The 22,438-nt window shown below is 43.1% G+C and overlaps 2 protein-coding genes across 2 annotated transcripts in view; one reads left to right on the forward strand and one right to left on the reverse strand.

The window, feature by feature from the left end:
* Positions 1-1,724: 1,724 nt before the first annotated feature.
* Positions 1,725-2,255, forward strand: FANCD2OS (FANCD2 opposite strand). The gene has a single exon (XM_060783418.2). The coding sequence runs from the start codon at positions 1,725-1,727 to the stop codon at positions 2,253-2,255; it is 531 nt and encodes a 176-aa protein (XP_060639401.1).
* A 10,237-nt stretch (positions 2,256-12,492) lies between these two features.
* Positions 12,493-22,438, reverse strand: part of BMPER (BMP binding endothelial regulator) — a 207,029-nt gene continuing 197,083 nt past the window's right edge. The window contains exon 15 of the mRNA XM_060781627.2: positions 12,493-16,681. Within this exon, the coding sequence (XP_060637610.2) occupies positions 16,500-16,681 (182 nt within the window). The 3' untranslated portion in view covers positions 12,493-16,499. The remainder of the gene's footprint in view (positions 16,682-22,438) is intronic.

Genomic DNA, 22,438 nt, shown 5'->3' on the forward strand with positions numbered 1-22,438 from the left:
AAATTTGGCCACAAGACACCTACTAACCTAAGGTGTGACCATCACTCAAAAAATTGATTTTGTCATTTGGGAGTTGTAGTTGCTGGGATTTATAGTTCACCTACGATTAAATTGCATTCTGAACTCCATTGATGACGGAATTGGACCAAACGTGGCACACAGGACTCCTATGACCAACAGAAAACACTAGAAGGGTTTGGTGGACATTGACCTTGAGTTTGGGAGTTGTAGTTCACCTAAAATCCAGAGAGCACTGTGGACTCAAACCTGGAAAGTCAAGACCCGGGGGGGGGGGGTCACCAGGATCTAGACCAAACTTGGCACAAATATTCCATATGGCCAAATATGTACACAGGTGGAGTTTGGGGGAAATAGACTTTGACATTTTGGAGTTGTAGTTACTGGGATTTATAGTTCACCTACAATCAAAAAGCATTCTGAACCCCACCAATGACAGAAATGGGCAAACTTCCCACACAGAACCCCCATGACCAACAGAAAATACTTAAGGCCATCCAGTCCAACTCCCTTCCCCAGGGCAAGAAAATGTAATCAAAGCCCTCCTGACAAAGAGCCATCCAGCCATAGATATAGATAGATAGATAGATAGATAGATAGATAGATAGATAGATATTAGGGCTGGGCGGTTTCGTTTCGTTAATTCGTAATTTGTTAAAAATTCGTTTTTTTTAATGAAGCGATAACGAACCATTCTGGAGAAGCTTAAAAACGAAACGAATTTTTCACTTCGTTTCGTAAATGCTTCGTATTTCGTTATGTATTCGTTTCGTTATTGGTTTGAGGTCGTTTCGTTATTATTTCCGCATGTCTGGGGCAAGTTTTGTAGTTGTTTTTTGTTTAATTAGTGAAAAAAAATTATAATATCACACCAACAGTCAACAACAGAGGGAGAGGGAAGCTTCAGAAGTTCCCCCTGTCCCATTTGGAGGTTTTTTAGAGTATTGCGCGGTCGCGTCCGCCATTAACGAATCGATTCGTTATTGTTTCGTTATTGTTATGTAATTATTTTACCATTTACGAAATTTCGTAAATATCGAACTTTTTTTAAAAAAAAATCGGAATTCTTTTAAATATCGAAATGCAAAAAACCCCAAAAAACGAATCGATTTTAGAAACAAATTTTTCCGTTGTTACCCAGGCCTAATAGATATGATTCACACACAGGGAGATATAGTATCATAGATCTATGTTGCATGTTCCAGAGTAGGCAAACCAGACAATCTTCGCATCAACACTGAGAAAGAAACAGTAAGAAATACTGTTTACCCACAAGCATCAAGACATTACATATATTAGAAACCAACACTTTCTCATTACTTTATTTTCCAGATCACCAGACTGAGCCACAGCAATGAGTGGCAGTGGACAGTTAGTGTTACATAAATTCCTATGTTACATAAATTCCTATATTACATACAATTCCAATGAAATTCCTATGTTACTCCTTCCCTATATGAAAGGAGTCCTTCCATTCGAAGGAAGCAACATTTGCATTCAAAACCAGGTGGTGAGGGAAGCCACTCTGTTCTTTTCTGAGAGCCCATTCTGTGCTAAAAGGAGGAGGAGCTTTTGGAACACTGGCTCACTCCGTGTGTTCCACAGCGAACGCAAGCTCATAATGGGTTGCCGAGGGCGCCAGGCACAGCAAAGATGTAACACGAGCCTGGGGAGAGCAGGGTGGAAGTGGTGGGGCAGTGCTGACCATGGCCAATGGGTACCAACTTTGGGCACCCTGGTCACCACTGGATGAGTCCCTGCAATGGCTGCGGGGTGCTGTGCCCAGACCCTCCAGCACTAAACACCCTTTCCGAGGAGGGCCCAGCCCCGCAACTACTACTGACCTGGAGGAGCAGCTTTGTTTCCAGGGGCTCAACCTGGTGCTGGAGCCCAGTGCAAAGTCCGGAGGGAGGGCACTGCCAGCCCTTGGAGTAGCGGCGGAAACCAAGGGGTGCAGTGGGGCTCTTCACAAACCCCAGGCTGTGAGGCTGACAGGGCTCGACTCTGTCTTTGGCCACCTTGTGACAGCACAGCCTCCCCACTGGACTGGCTCACTGAGGGTGTCCGAGCGCTCCGCCTTTTGCCAAGTCATCAGCCCCCAGCAGCGTAGGCCTCATGGTCTCCGGGAACCACAAGTACGCATGGCCATGGCCATGTGCCGCCAAATGCTGCGTGCCATTCTTCTGCTTTACGCCGCCTACAAGAAGTGTGCCTTTGCCCTGCAGCATTCCCGGTAAAAGTATCTTGTCTGGGAAAAGGTGGGTCAAACTGGGACGCTTTCCAACCAAAGAGATAGCACTTGCACCCATTCTCCTTCAGAGACATCCACTCACTGATCCATCACATGTCAGTCTACTTCCTGAAATAATCATCTCTTCTTTACCATCACCAAGCTAAACATCATCCGTGAAGATCAAACATTTATTTATCAGCATCCGGAGAGTGGCACGTCGCTTCAGCTTATATGCAGAGAGAAGAAATCATTTTTTCCGACTTTATCATGTAAAGAAGAACTTGCAGATGGGTATTTTACAGATGCTGATTCAGAAATGGGAGAAACAGAATAACAGAGACAGTGAAAATCGAGCCTAATTTCTGACTACATGGACCAAATGAAACAAATTTACACACATCTTCATTGAAAGACAATCTTCAAAGACAAAAACACTTGCGGAGGGGTGAAAACATAATTTTTCCTCCAAAGCTGCCTACCTGATCATTTCAACATGGAGAGTAAGAGTAACTGTAATACTAGATGAGATCTATATTCTGAGTGGCACTATTTTAAGATTGCTGAAGGACTGTACATTTTGGACATGTGCAAACTGAATTCTAGTTCTAAGACTGGGACCAAAACCAAATGTAAATTAAACTAATCATTCTTTAAACCAACGACGAATAAAAGACTGCACACCAAAATTCATCCAGCATGTAGTTTTGAAGATTGTGAAATGGCTCAAGTTTCAGATAACTTGAATGAAATATCATTTGCTTCTAATGACTGGCATGTAAGGCCAAATCTCTGCATTTGAAATGCTGAACAGAAAGCATTTTTTTTCTGAATAGAAAGCATTTATGGCTTCTACAAATCATTATTTGTTTACTGCAATGGATGGCCTCTTAAGCAATGTGACTATATGATGTCCAGATTCAAAGAAATTAATACCAGCTTTCTTATGGAAAAATCCTGTAAACGCAATATTTCAAGTCCTACAATTTCCTTATTGATGCCAGATAACTATCAAAATTTGAGAAATGCAAGGTTAAAGATCCCTGTAGTTTTCTGATGTATCAAAAGTGCAAGAATACAAGATCCGAAGCCCCACAATCTCAAATTCTGTATAGATTCTGATAACTATCAACAAGTTTGGAAATGCAATATTTAGAGCCACATAACGTCCAGATTCCTTATTCAAACATTGTGCTAATCTGAGTACTAAAGTCTAAACCAGATGACACAGCTCTAACATCACAAATATCTTGGAAATCGTTTTCTTTTTTTGGTGTGTGTGTGTGGATATTTTGAAATGGATCTACAGAAATACAGCTAGATGGCAACTCAAAATAGAACGAACGTTATTGCTTAATTATTAATTCCTACTTTTGCCTATTTTGATGTTAAAGATCCTGGCTTTACCACTGGAAACTATGGAGGATGGGCTGAACCAATTTAGTCACCGTTCAATGCTTGGATGGGAATTGTTTGGCCATCCTAATATTGCTCCAAATTCCAAGAATTTGGAGGGCCACGTAATCCCTATTCTGCTTTATCACCATTGTAATCACAACTACCTGACACATCCGATTGGTTCAATAACAGTGAAGAAACTTACAGAGTTCGTATCCAACTCTGTACAAACAAATTATGAGTCCATTCTACCCCGCACTTTCCATTTTCTGTTATTGCTTAAAGAATGGGATCCCCTCTATTTTCTAAAGTCAAACGGATGAAATGATCCATAATGAGAAGCAATAATAATAATCTAAATTTGCTTCTTTGTTTCTTCCTTGGCTTTACGTTTTTTAAAAAAAAATCATTCTCCATATGTTCACACGGAGATCTGTCTTTTTGCAAGAAGCATCTTAAATTCAACTAACCTCCGAAGGAAATGGACAGATTTTTTTTTACCATCCGAAAGAATTATTTATATGTGTGTTTTAAATATAGCTGTAGAGACTATTTCTGTTCTATAATATAACAAAATTGTTTCTCGGTTATATTTTGGTTGAGTGACGAGGAACTTTCCGGGTCACTGATGACACCTAAAAGGACCATCTCGCTGAAAAACAGCTATCCAAAATTGACGGCATAAGAGACCACCAGCCAGATTAATATGAATGATTCTTTCACTTCTAATATGAATGTTTCTTTAATTTCTAAACAGTAGCACGGCGTATAAATTAGTTTTGGGGATGTCGTTGGACTGCAATTCCCTTCTGCTTTAGCTCATAAAACCTATGGTGAGTAATAGTAGGATCTGCAGTCCATCGACACTCCATGTTCCCCGACAATGACAAAAAGCAGCATGCCACAAGCATAGTTTGCAATAGAAACACTGGGTGGCTTTGGAAATTAAAGGCATTTATTTGCAATTCATATTAAGTATATCTCTGTGCCATTTATTCATCTTAATATTGAAAGATAAAACAAAAAAAAAGGAAAGAAGGGCATGAGAACAAGGCATTTGGCATGTAGCATTTTAACAGTTTGGAAACGGAAATCAGTGGGCCATCGCTTATTGGAGCAAAAACAATCCATTCTTCGTTTGGAAAAGGGAAACAATTAATTGCATTTCTAATACCAAAAGATGGATGCCACAACAATAAATAGGCACTCTCGCTGCTTATTATAACTAACTTTCATTGAACATCGATTTATAAGGTTGAAGAGGGAAATTTCTATTAGTGGAGTGGAGAGGAAGAACACAACAATAAAAGGACTCCAAATACAATTTGATAGGATTGGTAATGATCACCAAATATACCAGATGACATTCATATCTACCTGACTGCGATTCTCAATATGAACACAGGCTGCTAACACTCAGTTTGTATCTTTGAATGGTGTGTGTTTCCAAAGCTTTGGATTTCACAAGAAAGAAATTAAAATTGAATTAGAAAGAACTGAAGACAAAGGCCAGTCGCAACATTTAGGAAGATAAATGACTCCAATTTTTGAATGGATTGCATTGTATAAAAATTCAGATCTTCAAACAAGACTCTTTACATATAAAGTGGGAAAAGCGGAGAGAAGAAATCTGCAGAGCCAGCCCTAAGTCAAGAAAGCTGTTCCAGGCCTAAAATATCGGTGGCAGAAAAGAAGCATATAATTGTGCTCTATCCGTATTTGGATTGTGCCGCACAGTTTGAGCAAATAATGTTTTTGTTTTTTAAAAAAATGAAGAAGAAGAAGAAAAACCTCATGTTTTTAGCTAAATGGATGAGATGGGGAAGTAGATTTTCACCATGGCATTTAAAATAAGAATTTGACATGACTAGTTTACAACTGAAGTATGGAGCTTAGAAATAACTCTCAACAGCATTTGAAGGGAAGCTTTTTTTGATGGGTTTGCTTTCCATTACAGGAACTAACATTTTAAAAGTGTTCCTTTACCATGTGACATCAAAGGAAATCATACGGGTTTGGATCTTATTGACATGATGCTGTTTGTTTATGAGGAATGTCATACTTGGGGGGAAAAAAATAAAAACCACCCTTATGGTCATGTGTTGTCTGAAATGTTTTCCAGTCTATAAAAGGTAAAGGTTTTCCCCTGACATTAAGTCTAGTCGTGTCCGACTCAAGAAGGTGGTGCTCATCTCCATTTCTAAGCCAAAGAGCCAGCGTTGTCCATAGACACCACCTAGGTCATGTGGCCGGCATGGTTGCATGGCGCCCCGTTACCTCCCCGCTGGAGTGGTACCTATTGATCTACTCACATTTACATGTTTTTGAACTGCTAGCCTTATTTATTTATTGTGTCAGGAGCAAACCAAACAGTTGTGCTGCATTTTTTAACAAACGAACAAAAACAAAGTTTGCAAGCTTGGTAGTTGATTAAATATCCTTTGACCATTAGCTGGCCACTTGGAGTGCCTATGGTGTTACTATAAGAAGGTCCTCCATTGTGCATGTAGCAGGGCTCAGTTTGCATTGCAGCAGGTGGTCTGTGGTTTGCTCTTCTCCACACTCGCATGTTGTGGATTCCACTTTGTAGTCCCATTTCTTAAGGTTGGCTCTGCATCTCGTGGTGCCAGAGCGCAGTCTGTTCAGCGCCTTCTAAGTCGCCCAGTTTTCTGTGTGCCCAGGGGAGAGTCTCTCATTTGGTATCAGCCATTGATTGAGGTCCTGGGTTGGAGCCTGCCACTTTTGGACTCTCACTTGCTGGGGTGTTCCAGCAAGTATCTCTGTAGATCTTAAAAAACTATTTCTTGATTTAAGTCATTGACGTGCTGGGGATGAGTTGGAGATGTCACTGCCTTGGTCCTTTCACTATTGGTTGCTACTTCCAACTGCTAGGTTGACAGGAGCTGGAGCTAACAGCAGGAGCTCACCCCGCTCCCTGGATTCAGACTTACGACCTTTCGGTCAGCGAGTTCAGCAGCTCAGCGCTTTAACTCACTGTGCCACCAAGGGCTCGCGCCTGTGTCCTCTGTTAATTATTACTCTTTCCTGGTATGACTGGCTATGCATGACATGTGAAACAATAGTGATTTGTGTGACCAGTGCCATGTTTTCCTTGGAAAAACATTATTCATGGGGAAATTCACAACATCCATAGCCACTGAGCAGAGAGGGTAAGTGGTAAGTGAACATATCCACATGTGCAGTTTTATTGTCTTATATGAAACAATATAATTATATATTGAAGTTGTCTAATAGACTACAAATTCAGCTTTTATGTAGGGATCTGAAAAGTTGGGCTGTTAAATTAGATAACTGCTATTTAGAGGGTATTAGTCACATTAAAAAGACTTATAGTCTTTTTTAAATGTGACTAATACTCTCTAGATAGCAATTTAGCACAACTTCTAAATTGCCAAGTTAGCTGTACAGCAGGACCTTGTTATCGAAAAAGCACACAGTTCTTTCTATATTTTTCAAAGATTATGCCACTCTGGTCATCTTTTGTCCAAGGCTAGATCCATACCAGCAGAATAATTCAGTTTCAGTGTGTAGCATTCTGCCATGGTTTAACTCCTGTTTCCATTACATGGGCCCCTTATAATTCTTAATTTTTGTATTTTCTATGTTTTAAATTGATCAAAGTATGTGGCTGTTAGCCACCTTGAGTTCCTTTGGCCAGAAAGGCAGGGTAATAATAATAATAATAATAATAATAATAATAATAATAGGTTGTTGTAGGTTTTTCCGGGCTATATGGCCATGTTCTGATTAAGAACTCCTCAATCAACTTCGACATACGACAACAGCTATGTAAATCGGAAGCCCTTCCACCTAGGCTTTATGGACTCCCAAAAATCCATAAGGACTCCACCCCGCTCAGACCCATCGTGAGTGCCATTGGACCTCCAGAACATGGCCATATAGCCCGGAAAAACCTACAACAACCCATGGATTCCGGCCATGAAAGCCTACGACAATACAATAATAATAATAATCTGAAAATAATAATAATAATAATAATAATAATAATAATAATAATAATACTCTGGGACTTCCGAATTTAGACTGACAAGAGTTTTGGAGCACAATACTCCTGACCTCATGATAGTGTTAAAAAGTATGGATTGAGGATGCTGCAATACCAGGTGACAGCAAGATTGAAGAGAAACATCTGGAAAAGCTGACACGATATGAGGATTTAAAGATCGAACTGCAAAGTCTCCGACACAAGCCAGTAAAGGTGGTCCCAGTCAGGCATGTAGGCGGGGGGGGGGGGGGGGGCTCGAGGAGCTTCAGCCCCCCCCCCCGAAATTCTCATGGTGGTTCGCGAAAAGGCCTTACTGGTGCATTATTTAAACTGTTATGTTTATTCATATCATGATCTGATCACCATACTCAATATATCCCATATGCATGGGGGTATTGGGGTAATGATACAAAAGGTTTGCTAGGCTAGACACTTTCACTCAGACTCAGCCCCCCCCCCCCGAAACTCACCCCCCCCCGAACTCCCCCCCCAAAAAAATTCAGCCTCCCCCCCCCCCCCCGAAACAAAATCCTGGCTACGGGCCTGGTCCCAGTGGTGATCGGCACACTGGGTGCAGTGCCTAAAGACCTTGGCCTGCACTTAAACACAATTGGCGCTGACAAAATTACCATCTGCCAGCTGCTCAAGGTCACCTTACTGGGATCTGCACGCATTATTCGCCGATACATCACACAGTCCTAGATACTTGGGAAGTGTCCAACGTGTGATCCAATACAACAGCTAGCAAAGTGATCTTGTCTGCTGTGGACTCATCTTGTTGTGTTTCAAATAATAATAATCTGAAAATAATGGTAATCGGAGGAGGAGGAGGAGGAGGAGGAGGAGGGGAAGAAATTTTCTTTGTTTACAATCTCTCCTAATGGCTCAAGATGGGACAACAAAGTCATATAGTGAGCCATGCTGCACCCCCTCCTTGCATCCGAAATAACATCAAAAGGGAGTGTCATACCATATCCAAGTGTTCATTGCATTGGATTGTTTTGGGGCAGATTACCTGCAGCAGTTGCATATTTATGTTTCTTCCCAACATGTAAAACCCAGCAACCAATAGGCTTGGTTATCTGCTGTCAACCTTATCTTCAACCTTGCACTCTAATTGGGTGGTGTTTTTGTCCAAGCTCATTCCTCCTTTGCAACCCATAGAGTGATCATGGGCGTGCAAGGGGACTTTAAATGTATCACAGCACACATAACACATAACACAGAAAATATGGGGGAATGTGGGTGCAGGATGGGATGAGGGGGCGAGGAAGCAGTCGGGAGGTCGGGCAGCAGGAGAATGCAGGAGAGGGTTAGGGCTTACAGACATGATGACAGTTACTCCTATGGCAGTGGCTTTGGAGGATCTAGCATCACTAGGGAGGTGTACAGCTAGATCCACCCCTTAGCTGAACATAAATATCATCTGTTCTCTACACCTCTCCCACTTCAGTGAGATACTCAAGGACAGACGTTCACACATACTCCCTCCACTATCTGAACCCTTTACACCCCTCTTGCCCCGGAGAGTCTCAGGGCGCTTCCAGACACAAATTAAACCCACTTCAGAGCAGGTTTAAGTCCCCACACCCTGGGGGGAAAAACGAGCTGACTCCTCACCCCCTCACCCCATCCTGCAACCATGTACCCCGGGTCCAAGTCTTGAGGGGCTTCAGCCCTCCCCCCCCCCCATTCTCAGGGTGGTCTCCAAGAAGACCTTACTGGTACATTATTTAAACTGTTATATTTATTCATATCATGATCTGATCACCATGCTCAATATATTCCATATGCAGGCCCGTAGCCAGGATTTTGATTTGGGGGTGGGGGGGGGGGCTGAGTTTGTTTCGGGGGGGGGCTGAGTCTGAGTGAAAGAGGGTCTACTCTAGCAAACCTTTTGTATCGTTACCCCAATACCCCCATGGTGATCAGATAATGATATGAATAAACATAACAGTCTAAATAATGTACCAGTAAGGCCTTTTTGCAGACCACCATGAGAATTTGGGGGGGGGGGGCTGAAGCCCCCAAAGCCTCCCCCCCCCCCCCCCGGCTACATGCCTGCCCATATGCATGGGGGTATTGGGACAATGATACAAAATGTTTGCTAGAGTAGATCCTGAGCCCCCCCACCCCCGAATCAAACTCAGCCCCCCCCCACCCCCGAATCAAAATCCTGGCTACAGGCCTGCCCGGTTCTAATAAAGTATCAACGTAATTCAAGACAAAGCAGGGTTTTCCTGCTTTGTCTCAAATTACTTTGCTTTTACCTGAGGCATCATTTGAATGCCTCAGGTAAAAATCCAACAGGGCCCGGGATACGAGCACTGTCTGGAAGGGCCCTTAGTGACAGATGAGGGGAAAGGAGCACATCCCTTCCACCCATTTACACCTCTCCTGCTCCAGTGAGAGATTTGTGTAATAATAAATATGTTTTAAAATTAATACACAGCACACATTTTCATACATTTAGTAAGAGTGAAATGACACATTGGATTTAGGTAACTACCTACCAATCTGTACTGTCCTCCAAATCACCCCATCTCACCCCACCCCCATTCTACCTCAATCCTAATTTGGTTCAGAAGGTACTCTTATAAGGGGGGGGGGAACCAAAATCACTGGGTTTTCCTTTAAAAATACATTAAAGCCCTCAAGCATCCAAAAGAAGTGCTTTCAAAAGCAGTGAACATTTTGTATTCCAACAGCATCTGCAATGACGTACAGACAAATTGCTTTGCTGGTGAGGATTCAGCCCAATACCTTTTCTGGAGCATGGAATTGAATTGCATTGCAAAGCTCAGAGAATGCAAAATCTGAAGGATAATATCCCAAACTTTGCAGTCGTTCAGGTATGGATTAGCTCAGATGCTATCCGTGGTGGTCTGAGCTGGAGTATGTGTGCAGGCCACCTTGTTCTTTGGAGGACAAGCTCTTCCTCTGTGCTTGGTGAATGGGCCATCTCAGTTTGACATCATAGTTAACACTTACAAAATATGACACAAAATCATCCAGCCCATCACAAACTTGCCCACTAACCATCTTAATAGAAATGGTAGCTGGAGGATGGGAAGATCACCTTTCTCTGGCTTCAGTCTTACTTCGTGACAAGAGTTATTGGAAGTTTTAATTTTGTCAAAGGTGATCCTAAAATAATCTAGGAAAGCAAAGAGGAGTAGTAGTTTTCATGTGTTATGTCTCATTAAGGTAAAGTACCTTTCAAATAGTAGAGAAGATGCAGGAAAGCAAAGGATTTGAACCAATGCAAGTGTTCCCAGGATAATATCATCTGAAAGCCCAGATGAAAATGTGGAATTGCCACATATATAATCAGATCATATATAATCAGAACTTGGCAAAGTAGTCACATCACTTGCAGGATTCTAAAGATAGTTCCCTATCCCCTAGAGAGGAATTGGAGTCTAATGACAGTGGGAAAAAGTCTGGGGCTACTTGTAGCCCATGTTTTTGGCAGATCCCTGGTGCAGGCTAAAGATTTGTAAGATTAGTGGCTAGAAGTATCTAGTAAAATGAATACCCCCTCTGTTTGATTGCTATTGCTAATCTTATTTTATGCAACTGGTCTCCATTCTTTTCAATTCCAAATCAATAAAAATAAAAAGATGCTGGAGTCCTTGTGGACAACAAGTTAAACATGAGCCAACAATGTGATGCAGTGGCAAAAAAAAAAAGCCAATGGGATTTTGGCCTGCATCAATAGGAGTATAGTGTCTAGATCCAAGAAAGTCATGCTACCTCTCTATTCTGCCTTGGTTAGATCACACCTGGAATATTGTGTCCAATTCTGTGCACCACAATTGAAGAGAAATATTGACAATCAGGAATGTGTCCAGAAAAGGATGACTAAAATGGTCAAGGATCTGGAGAACAAAACCTACGAGGAGTGGCTTAAATTGCTGGGCATGTTTAGCCTGAAGAAGAGAAAGTTGAGAGGAGACATGACAGCCATGTATAAATATATGAGGGGAAGTCATAGGGAGGAGGGAGAATGCTTGTTTTCTGCTGCCCTGGAGACTAGGATGCAATGGAACAATGGCTTCAAACTACAAGAAAGGAGATTCCTCCTGAACATTAGGAAGAACTTCCTGACTGTGAGAGCTGTTCAGCAGTGGAACTCTTTGCCCTGGAGTGTGGTGGAGACTCCTTCCTTGGCTGGATGGCCATCTGTTGGGGGTGTTTTGAATGCAATTTTCCTACTTCTTGGCAGGGGGTTGGATTGGATGGCCCACGAGGTCTCTTCCAACTCTATGATTCTATGATTCAATATTCATGTAAGTGATTGCTATGTGTGCATATGTAGCTAGAGAGTAATTTCAGAGATATAAGGTTCCAGGAAAACTGAGCCAGCAGTTACTTTTGTCCATCTTTATTATCCAACATTATATTTATCTGATTTTCCTCAACTGGGACGATCTATTGGTGGCCAAATTAACTTAATCTAAGATGTGAAAGAATGTCTATCTTGGCTTCTTTGACCGTTTCTCAATTTTCACAAAAGTCACACTTGTAATTATTAAGAAAACAAAAAGGGTTGTACAAAAATTGTGAAGTTTCGATACTAGATCTGTGCATTATTGTGATTCTCCATTAACATCAGATCCGTGTGATACGACGCATTACAGAATGATGTATTTAACAGAGATGCAGTTTTCTTTAATTTTGTAATATTTATTTTCAATGGTATCAAACATAATATATATGGGTATATGCCTTTAATTATTTAAATAAACAGATTCTTTTTTCCTTTTGTAAATAAATCTGTACAATACATAGGCCTCCTTGATGTTTTTTTTATATATATATATATGGGAATATTGAGCTCACATATCACTTCCCAAGTTCAACTTGCAGAACATGACACAAATACATGCTCAAGAAGTTCACGGGAATAGTCTTTGACCTTTTTACTCCATTAAGTATATGCCCCTTTCTGGTCATATTTCTTAGGTGTTGCTTAGTAACCAGTTCAAAAGTCTGAAATGCTGTAAAGATGACTCAAACAGGATTTTCTCCTACAATATCAACATGCTAGACAATGCAATGGCCCTGTATTCAGGAATTAATGTCCATTTACTGTAAATGGCAGTTATCTTCATTGATGTTTCCTCCTTTTGTCCATTTGGCAAGATGAAAATGGGTGTGAATCATCAGTCTAGACAAGCTCTTGGTGCTTCTGAGGATTCGTTGTCCTGTTGCACATATCTTATCAAGCAATTTTAGAACAAAGGCCACAGTCCAAAATAGGTCAGCTCAAACAGAACAGCAAACCACAGTATGATCCTAGCTGATCCATAGTTTGTTCACACTTGAGAGCCATTCAAGACATTACAGCATGCAAGGGAATGGGCAGAGAATAGAGAGTTCTGAAGCCTGCACTTGTCCAAGTATGTAACGTCAGACAAGAGGCACGTCTACACTGACCACTTAAGTCTATGTGACAATGGATCAGCCCCATAGAGCAGTGTTTCTCAACCTGGGAGTTGGGACCCTGTGGGCGGTCGCAAGAGGGTATCAGAGGGGTCGCCAAAGATAATCAGAAAACACAGTATTTTCTGTTGGTCATGGGGGTTCTGTGTGGGAAGTTTGGCCCAATACTATGGTTGGTGGGGTTCAGAATGCTCTTTGATTGTAGGTGAACTATAAATCTCTGCAACTACAACTCCTAAATATCAAGTCTATTTACCCCAAACTCCACCAGTGCTCACATTTGGGCATATTGAGTGTTCGTGCCAAGTTTAGTCCAGACCCATCATTGATTCAGTCCACACTGCTCTCTGGAGATAGGTGAACTACAACTCGCAACCTCAAGATCAATGCCCACCAGAACCTCCCGTTTTTTCTGTTGGTCATGGGAGTTCTGTGTGCCAAGTTTGGTTCAATTCCATTGCTGGTAGAGTTCAGAATTCCCTTTGATTGTAGGTTAACTATAAATCCCAGCAACTACAACTCTCAAATGACAAAATCAATCCTCCCCAACCCCATATGGCGTATTTGGGTATATGGGGTATTTTTGCCAAATTTGGTCCAGTGCATAAAAATACATCCTGCATATCAGATATTTACATTACAAGCCATAACTGTAGCAAAATTACAGTTATGAAGTAACAATGAAAATAATATATTAAGGAACTGTATTAAGGGGTCGTAGCATTAGGAAGGTTGAGAAATACTGCCATAGAGGCTAAATGCCACATAGGGATGATCTGACAATTTAGGGGAATGCAGACTTAACACAGCCTTCCCCCAGGTTAAGCTAAACCCTGCACTATGATATGGGTTCTCCCCTGTGTTAGGGGTTGTCAAGACAGTTGGGTTGGTTCCTAACCAGAACTGCCATTCTGGCTGATGTCAGCCAGGGCAACCAAACAAAAAGGTAGGTGGGGATGTTGTGGGGTCCCAGAGGATGCTGTTCAGCGGCACAGGTGTTACAAAAATTTAATGTGCAGATTTTATAAATGCAGATTTAATATTATGTGTGGGAATGAATGGAAGGATGTATGGAGCTAATAATTTTGGAAGCACCAGTAAAATATTAAGGCCTGCAATGACTAACTACCTGCTTGCTGGACTGTGATTAAAACCTGGTAATAAGAGCTGAAGAGTAAACTCTGATAAGAACTGGGACAGTGATAACAGAAATGTTTACAATGTTAAGAAGGAAGTCAAAATAAGATCAACACCAATCAAGAAGATCAACATCTGGCCAGGAAACTGAGATGGAGCCAGGATGGAAGATGTCTCATTAATTTACAACTTTGGGATGACATCAACAGAATATTCTTATAAAAGACTCAGTCTAAAAATGCTGAAAGTGTAACAGACAAAGACGCTGTTCTCCCACTATGCTCTGCTCCAAGGGAAGGAGAGAGATAGTGTACCTATGGATAGTGGCAGATTTCCACGGGAGCAGTCTGGTCACTTTGGGGCTTCTTTCTCAAGGGAAGAGGAAGAAGAGTGCTTTGGAGTCTTAAATTTTGTGCATGGAGTCAGGTTCTGCTGTATGGAAAACAGAGATCTGGTCCTTGACATCGTTCTTAGGGAAAGAAGTATTGGCATTTCGCATTTTGAAGTTTTGGCATTATGGAACTATGCATTGGCAGGTTGCAGGAAAGTAGGGTCTGGTCTAAAAGGTGCTTCTCCAAGGAGGGAGAAATTGATATGGTAATATTTGGGTGCATGAGGATGAATGCATGTACATGTGTGTGAATGTTGAGTGATTCCCCTTTGTTTGTTTGTTAGCCATGTAATTGTAAATCCAATGTAGTTGCATAGAATCTTTATGTCTGTATGTCTAATGTCATTCTTTGTCTAAATGTTTTCTGTAATCTGATATACCCTCTCATACTGGAAATTGCAATAAAGAGAACTTATGCTTTAAAGTCACTGAAAAGTCATTCATGACATAGATCAGTGTTAGTTTTGGTTGAGCAGTCAAAAATCCCTGATATCTTCAAGGTCGCCATGAAGCAGACCTAATTTGGTGTCTTGGATGCCAGATTGGGACAATATTTGTGGTCAGTGTAGAAGGGCTCCATGTTACCATGTTTTGAACCAGCTTTCAGAATTCAATAAGCAAAACACCATTGTCTTCAATGTACTTTAGGATAGGAAAACCTACATAGAATTATGGCCCAAATATTTCTGGGGGTGGGGGGCATGGCAAGGGACTGTAGGCTTCCATGATCCAGTGGGAGGATCAATGTGTTTTCTGAGCCTCTGACCTTATCACTCCAAGCTTTACTACTGATTAAAACGTTATTCCACCCATTTGTATCAGGCAACTAAAGTAATCTTCAGAAGACTGAACCAAAAAAGAAAGAGGACAAAATGCAATGCCTAGCTTCTTTCCTTTTTTGTATTATTAAGTTGTTTTTCACATCCATCCAATTTTCTGCATTTAAGGCTTATCCACTCTTAGGAGGAGAAATCTTCAACACAGACAAAACATTTTCTGCATGTTTATACACAAGAATATAAAAGTAACCTTAACTGGAAATTATGTAGCCTTGGTAATATTGCCATGGAAACCAGAAACATATAGATTGGCAGTCATCCTCTGGGTGCTTTTTAAAAATTAAAGCCCTTGATTTAGTCTCTGCAAAGACTCATATAGTTTAGAGGCTAGAATCATAGAAGTATTCATACATAAACTTTATCCCAAAAATATACATATGATAATTCATCCTTCTATGGTTTATATAAACAATGCTTACATTCATACATGTGTCTATATGTATACTTACGTATATGCATATGTGTGCACACACATGTTGATAAACTTTGCTGCTACCTTGATCAGTGACCTCACTGAGGATGTTGTGTGAAAGGGCCTTAACCCAGTTCAGAAAAGTAAAGGATGGTCCCTTACTGTCATGGATGATATGTGATACTACGATGCATAACCCGAGAATTTATGGTTTTGATTATAGGTTTTTGGTCATTGAATTATTTCCGTCTGTTCCCTCTGCACACAAGTACACATTGCAAACGAGCAACAATTTGGGAAACACATATTCTTTGGATTATAACTCCCAGACTAGCTACCTGGTTGAGGAATTCTTTGGCGCAGTACTCCCAATTTTTTTTACATCAAGACACAAGCCCATTTTGTATGAATACACACATACTTTGCTTGAACTGATAATATTTTTCCATATACACATATAAATATATGGGCACACTTTTGCTTCACTCTTTGTGAGAGCACTTTACAAAATCTGCCAACACTGCAGTCCTTCATTGGCTGTGAGCTTCAAAAGATACGAAAGACACCAGTTTCCAAGTCTTTGGTGCTGAAACCTAATGTCACCGCTGTGGACACAGGATGGGCTTGATGCATCTTCCTTTATGGTGGACTAGGTTTGCAGGACAGTGGCATCCTGCAACACATGGCTTACTGCAGGGGCCAATTTCATTCCAGTTGTCGCAGGTCTTCACGCATCCAGGACCACAGGTGTCATAAACTGCACCGTGTTTACACTGAGTTGCTGGAAGACAAATCAAAGTATTACTGTGTGAAAATACTACATGTGGTTATTCATGGATTCCATCCCAGCTATGACCAGTTTAACACTGATTTCAATGGAACTTCTCCAAGCAACAAAATAATTCAGCTACAATTCAAAGTATCTTCCAATGGATTAACCTTGTTTGTTTCACATCTACTCCAAATAAATCAGACTCCAATTGCATAGATAACCACACATTTCTTGTGTCCAAATTCACTTCCACTTCCACAAACATATCAAGTGATAGCCATTATTGTTTACCTATCAATCTTAACCATCCACCTTGTACTCTTCTTGGATTGCTCTCTCATTCAATCCTCTTTTTCTCTTCAAGTCTCAGTGAGTGTCCATAAGTAAGGGAGGGAACATTAAATGTCTCCTGACACACACAATTTTAATACAATGTAACAAGTAGGAGGTGGGCAATGCTTATATTAGGAAGAGTCCCAAAGGAGTTTACCTTATGGTCATTTTTGTTGGGTGAATGTATGTATGTATGTATGCAGATCTACACCCAAGCAACTGAGTGACTGCATGAGCAAGCATGAACACTCTCCTGATAGGAAGATGGGGGGGGGGGGGTCCTGTGGGATGGGGTAAGTAAATCCTTTGCCTTTTTCAAAAATGGAATCCTACACAAAGAAGATTTTCCCCCACTTTACCGTTTTCCCCAGTTCCGTCTGATGAAGTCCATCGACAGTTTAGTTCTGAAAGGGACACCTATATTTAGTTTGGTCTATTGTGAAAGCAGACCATAGCTATATGTTGGCTGTATATGGCATGAATACATTCTTCTGTCTGTCCTGTACAGGCATGTAGCTGAGTGGTCCACGAGAAGGCCTTACTGGTACATTATTTAAATTGTTATGTTTATTCATATCATGATCTGATCACCATGCTCAATATATCCCATATGCATGGGGATATTGGGATAACGATACAAAAGGTTTCTATGGTAGATCCTCATTCACTCAGACACAGCCCCACTCCCCCCGAACCAAACTCAGGCCCCCCTGAATCAAATCCTGGCTACGGGCCTGGTCTGTATGCATTACCAGTCAACTGCAGTAATAATTTTGATCTACTTTTGCTTCCCATTATTGGGACAACTTTTTTCACCACAGAAGCATCTAATCCAGCAGAACATTTCCACTGGTGGAATGTATAAGCAAGTGGTTTTCAGCGATTCTCCATCTGTATTCCCCCTTGTCCCCCTAAAAATCTACTTGGGAGACTTGGAAGACCATGTGGAACAGCATGAGAGGTAGTGCTGAGGTTTACAGATGGAAAGGGGAAATCAGCAACTGCCTCTCCATGCATATACGTATTCCCTGTGGGTAGTAAAATCCTTTTAATGTGGCCCATAATCTGGACATGCCTCCCAAAATTGGTTGTTATTGTTTTTCTTAGAATGCCTCCAAATGCCACCAAATATTAGTTTGCTAAAGAACATAACATGATATCTGGGTCTCTTCCTGCTCTAAGAGTCCTCTTCTGTGCCTAAAATGGATAAACCCCTCCAAAAATCTAAAAAAAAAACAAAAAAAACTGTCATAGCCCAGATAGCCCCCGCTGCCAGGGGGCTGGGCTACCATCCTCGCCGCCGCTCCGTTCGGAACAGCTGCTCCCGGCAGGGGCCGTTGCTCGGAGATCCTGGGGCTCTCGGCCTCTCGATCGGCCGGGCGTCCTCTCCCGGCGTCTCCATCCGCCCGGCGCCCTTCCTGCTGGCATCCTCTGCACGTTCCACGCTTCCTGTGCCTGGCGGCTGGGCGACGGTGGGTTCAAGCTGCTGCGTCCTCCCCCTCCTTTCCCTGCCTTTCCATCCTGTCTTTCCATCTGGCGGTGGCTCGGCGCAGATCAGCAATTTGGAAAGGCATCTACTGAACGGCGATCGCGCCTCCTCCATCGACAGCGGAGGCTCCATTGGAGGGAAGGAGGCGCCCCAAGGCGGAGGGATCATCAGGGCCGCAGGATCTCCAAGACCGCTGCTGCTTGGGCCTGCACTTTGGCTGGTCTTACCACCTGCCATCGCTGCCCTATTTCCATATGGGCAAAGGGCCCTTTAAAAATCTGGGCCTCATAAGATCACTGCCGGAACACATTTATTTTATTTTTGGTTTGTGTGTTGCTGTGATATGCTGTGTGTTATTGTGATATGCTGTGTGTTGTTGTGATATGTAGTTTGTGATGGACATCTAAGATCTAAACATTGAAATAGTAGATAGCAGATAGGAAGTTCTGTCTGCCTGTCCATGACTCAGCGTTTTTGCGGTCATCTCCAGAGAACTATACTGCCCTCTATGGTCAAGCAAAGTTGAGCAAGATAACATCATTCAACGCAACCAGAACTGGTGCTGGTAATTAGTGTTAAATAATTATTGTCTTCACTAACCGGGCTACCATCTTCCCGTGAACCGGGTCATCTCTTCAAAGGACGGTTAAGAAGAACCAGGGACTTGGCCAATGGGTGCCGGCTTGTCTTTCACGGGTCCAGGAAGCTGGGCCTTGGTTTGAAATTACTGTCCTGACTGAATATTGTTGATTGGATTTAATCCAGAAGGCACTAATTTTGCACTTTAGAACTACCGTAGCACTAAACCACTTTAAATTGAGCACTTTAGATCTCTACCCGCTAGAACTCTGCCAATAATCAACCATCGGTCCCAACTCTAGATCCTTGATCAAGTGATTAATTGTGTTGCACTTTAATCAAATTGCTTAGTCTTGCACTGTCACTTTGGAGCTAGTTGCATATACTGTTGTTACAAATAACTTTTACCCCATGTTACCTCTGATACCACCTCTGCTGCTATTGCTAATTTCTCAAATACTCTTCCCTGACGCTACTGCACAAGTGCACTTTACCATCTCCAATACACTGGAAGGAGCAGGTAACATCAAGGGGGGGGAACATCAGGATTCAAGTGTATGTAATTATATGTGGCATCAAGCACTGACATATGGAATAACAATAGATGGAAATGGAGGGTACACCCCCGGGGGGGAGGGTGGTTCCATGGGTGGGGGCGCCACCATAAGGGTGGTGACAGGTAGAGGGAGATACGGGAAAGGGAGAGCAAACTATTCATTTCGGCCCAAAATTCATAACAACAGATTGGCAAACCAAAAAGATGTTAACAATTCAAGGAGAAATCAAATCAGGCCCAAAATTTATAACAGAACATTGGCAATTCCAAAAATCAATACTACAATCCGGCCGGAAATTAATAAAAATAAATTGGCAGCTTCAAAACACCCTCCCGACAAGATACAACTGAGGTGCCAGGATGGTGGTCCCTCCAGGTTAAAGGTGGTGCTGTTCAACGCCAGGTCAGTGAACGGAAAAACCTCTGTTATTAAAGATCTAATCCAAGAGGAACAAGCTGACTTGGCTTGTATAACAGAGACCTGGTTGGACGAAGGGGGTGGGGTTAATCTCACTCAACTCTGTCCACCGGGTTACTCTGTGCAGCACCAACCAAGACTTGGAGGGCGGGGAGGCGGAGTCGCAGTTGTCTATAAGGATTTTATCCCCCTGATCAGACGTCCCATCCCACAATCAACTGCATTTGAATGTGCCGGCTTTAGGATAGGTGACCGGGACAGGATAGGGATTCTGTTAGTGTACCGACCACCCCGCTGCACTACAGTCTCCCTACCTGAGCTAGCAGGAGTGGTCTCGGACATGGCGTTGAGCTCCCAATGGCTTTTGGTCCTGGGAGATTTCAATGTCCATGCCGAGGCCTCTCTTTCCGGTGCGGCTCAGGACTTCATGGCCGCCATGGCAACCATGGGCCTGTCCCAACTAATATCTGGTCCCACCCATAGTGCCGGGCACACATTGGATTTGGTATTTTCTCAAGGATGGGATGGGGGTGACGGGGTGGAGGAGCTGACCATCGCTCCATTGCCATGGACCGATCACCACTTGATCAGGTTTAGACTAACTGCGCCTCCCAACCTCCGCAGGGGTGGTGGACCCATTAGAACGGTCCGCCCCAGGAGACTTATGGATCCAAATGGATTCCTGATGGCTCTTGGGGATTCTCCCACCTCCTTGGCTAGCGATCCTGTCGATGACCTGGTCTCCCGCTGGAATAGTGAGTTGACCAGGGCCATTGATACAATCGCTCCGGAACGCCCCCTCTCGAATAGCCGAGCTAAACCAGCCTCTTGGTTTACTAAGGAGCTGGCAGCGATGAAGCGAGAAAAGAGGAGGCTAGAGTGCGTGTGGCGCCGGAACCCCACCAAACCAGCCCAAACACTTCTGAAGACCTTTTTAAGGTCTTACGAAGTGGCAATAGCGGCTGCGCAAAAAACATCTCTGGCAGCCAATATTGCATCTGCGAAAAATCGTCCAGCTGAGCTTTTCCGAGTTGTCAGGGGTCTGTTACACCCGCCAAAAAGCGAGGCCTCAGACAACTCGGTGGCTCGCTGTGAAGCATTTGCTCGATTCTTCGCGGATAAAATTGAGCGGATTCGGTCAGGTTTTGACGTCATGTTAACGGCAGTCTCTGGGGATGTAACGAGAGCATCTGCTTGTCGAGGTTTGTTGGATTCGTTTCAATTGGTTCAGCTTGAGGATGTGGACAGGATCCTTGGAGAGGTGCGACCCACTACATGCATCCTAGACCCCTGCCCATCCTGGCTGGTCAAGGAAGCCAGAGGGGGTTTGGCAGAGTGGGTGAAGGTGATGGTTAATGCCTCCTTACAGGAAGGAAGATTTCCAGCGAGCTTGAAACAAGCTATTATAAAACCGCTGTTGAAGAAACCATCACTGGATCCCACTCAATTCGACAACTATCGGCCAGTTTCCAATCTCCCCTATTTGGGCAAAGTCATGGAACGTGTGGTGGCAACACAACTCCAGGGGTTTCTGGTAGACACTGATTATCTAGACCCGGCACAGTCTGGCTTTAGGCCGGGACATGGAACTGAGACAGCCTTGGTCGCCTTGGTAGATGATCTGCGCAGGGAACTGGACAGGGGGAGTGTGTCCCTGTTAGTTCTGCTGGACCTCTCAGCGGCCTTCGATACCGTCGATCATGGTATCCTTCTGGGCCGCCTCATGGACATGGGGCTCGGAGGCACTGCTCTGCAGTGGCTCCGATCCTTCCTTGAGGGACGGACCCAGAAGGTGTTATTGGGTGACACCTGTTCGGCCCCACAACCGTTGTTGTGTGGAGTCCCACAGGGTTCTATCTTGTCCCCGATGTTATTTAACATCTACATGAAGCCGCTGGGAGAGATCATTCGGAGTTTCGGACTAAGATGCTATCTCTATGCAGATGACGTCCAAATCTGTCACTCCTTCTCACCTGTCACCAAGGAGGCTGTCCAGACCTTGAACCGGTGTTTAGTCGCTGTATCGGACTGGATGAGAGCTAACAAATTGAAACTGAATCCAGACAAGACAGAGGTCCTACTGGTCAGTCGTAAGGCCGAACAGGGCATAGGGTTACAGCCTGTGTTAGACGGGGTTACACTCCCCCTGAAGACGCAGGTTCGCAGCTTGGGAGTGATCCTGGACTCATCGCTGAGCCTGGAAGCCCAGGTCTCAGCGGTGGCCGGGAGAGCTTTTGCACAATTAAAACTTGTGCGCCAGCTGCGCCCGTACCTTGGGAAGTCGGACTTGGCCACGGTGGTCCACGCTCTCGTCACATCCCGATTAGATTACTGCAACGCACTCTACGTGGGGTTGCCTTTGAAGACTGCTCGGAAACTCCAACTAGTCCA

The sequence above is a fragment of the Anolis sagrei genome, chromosome 6, assembly GCF_037176765.1.
Source record: "Anolis sagrei isolate rAnoSag1 chromosome 6, rAnoSag1.mat, whole genome shotgun sequence".
In the NCBI taxonomy this organism is placed as follows: Eukaryota; Metazoa; Chordata; class Lepidosauria; order Squamata; family Dactyloidae; genus Anolis; species Anolis sagrei.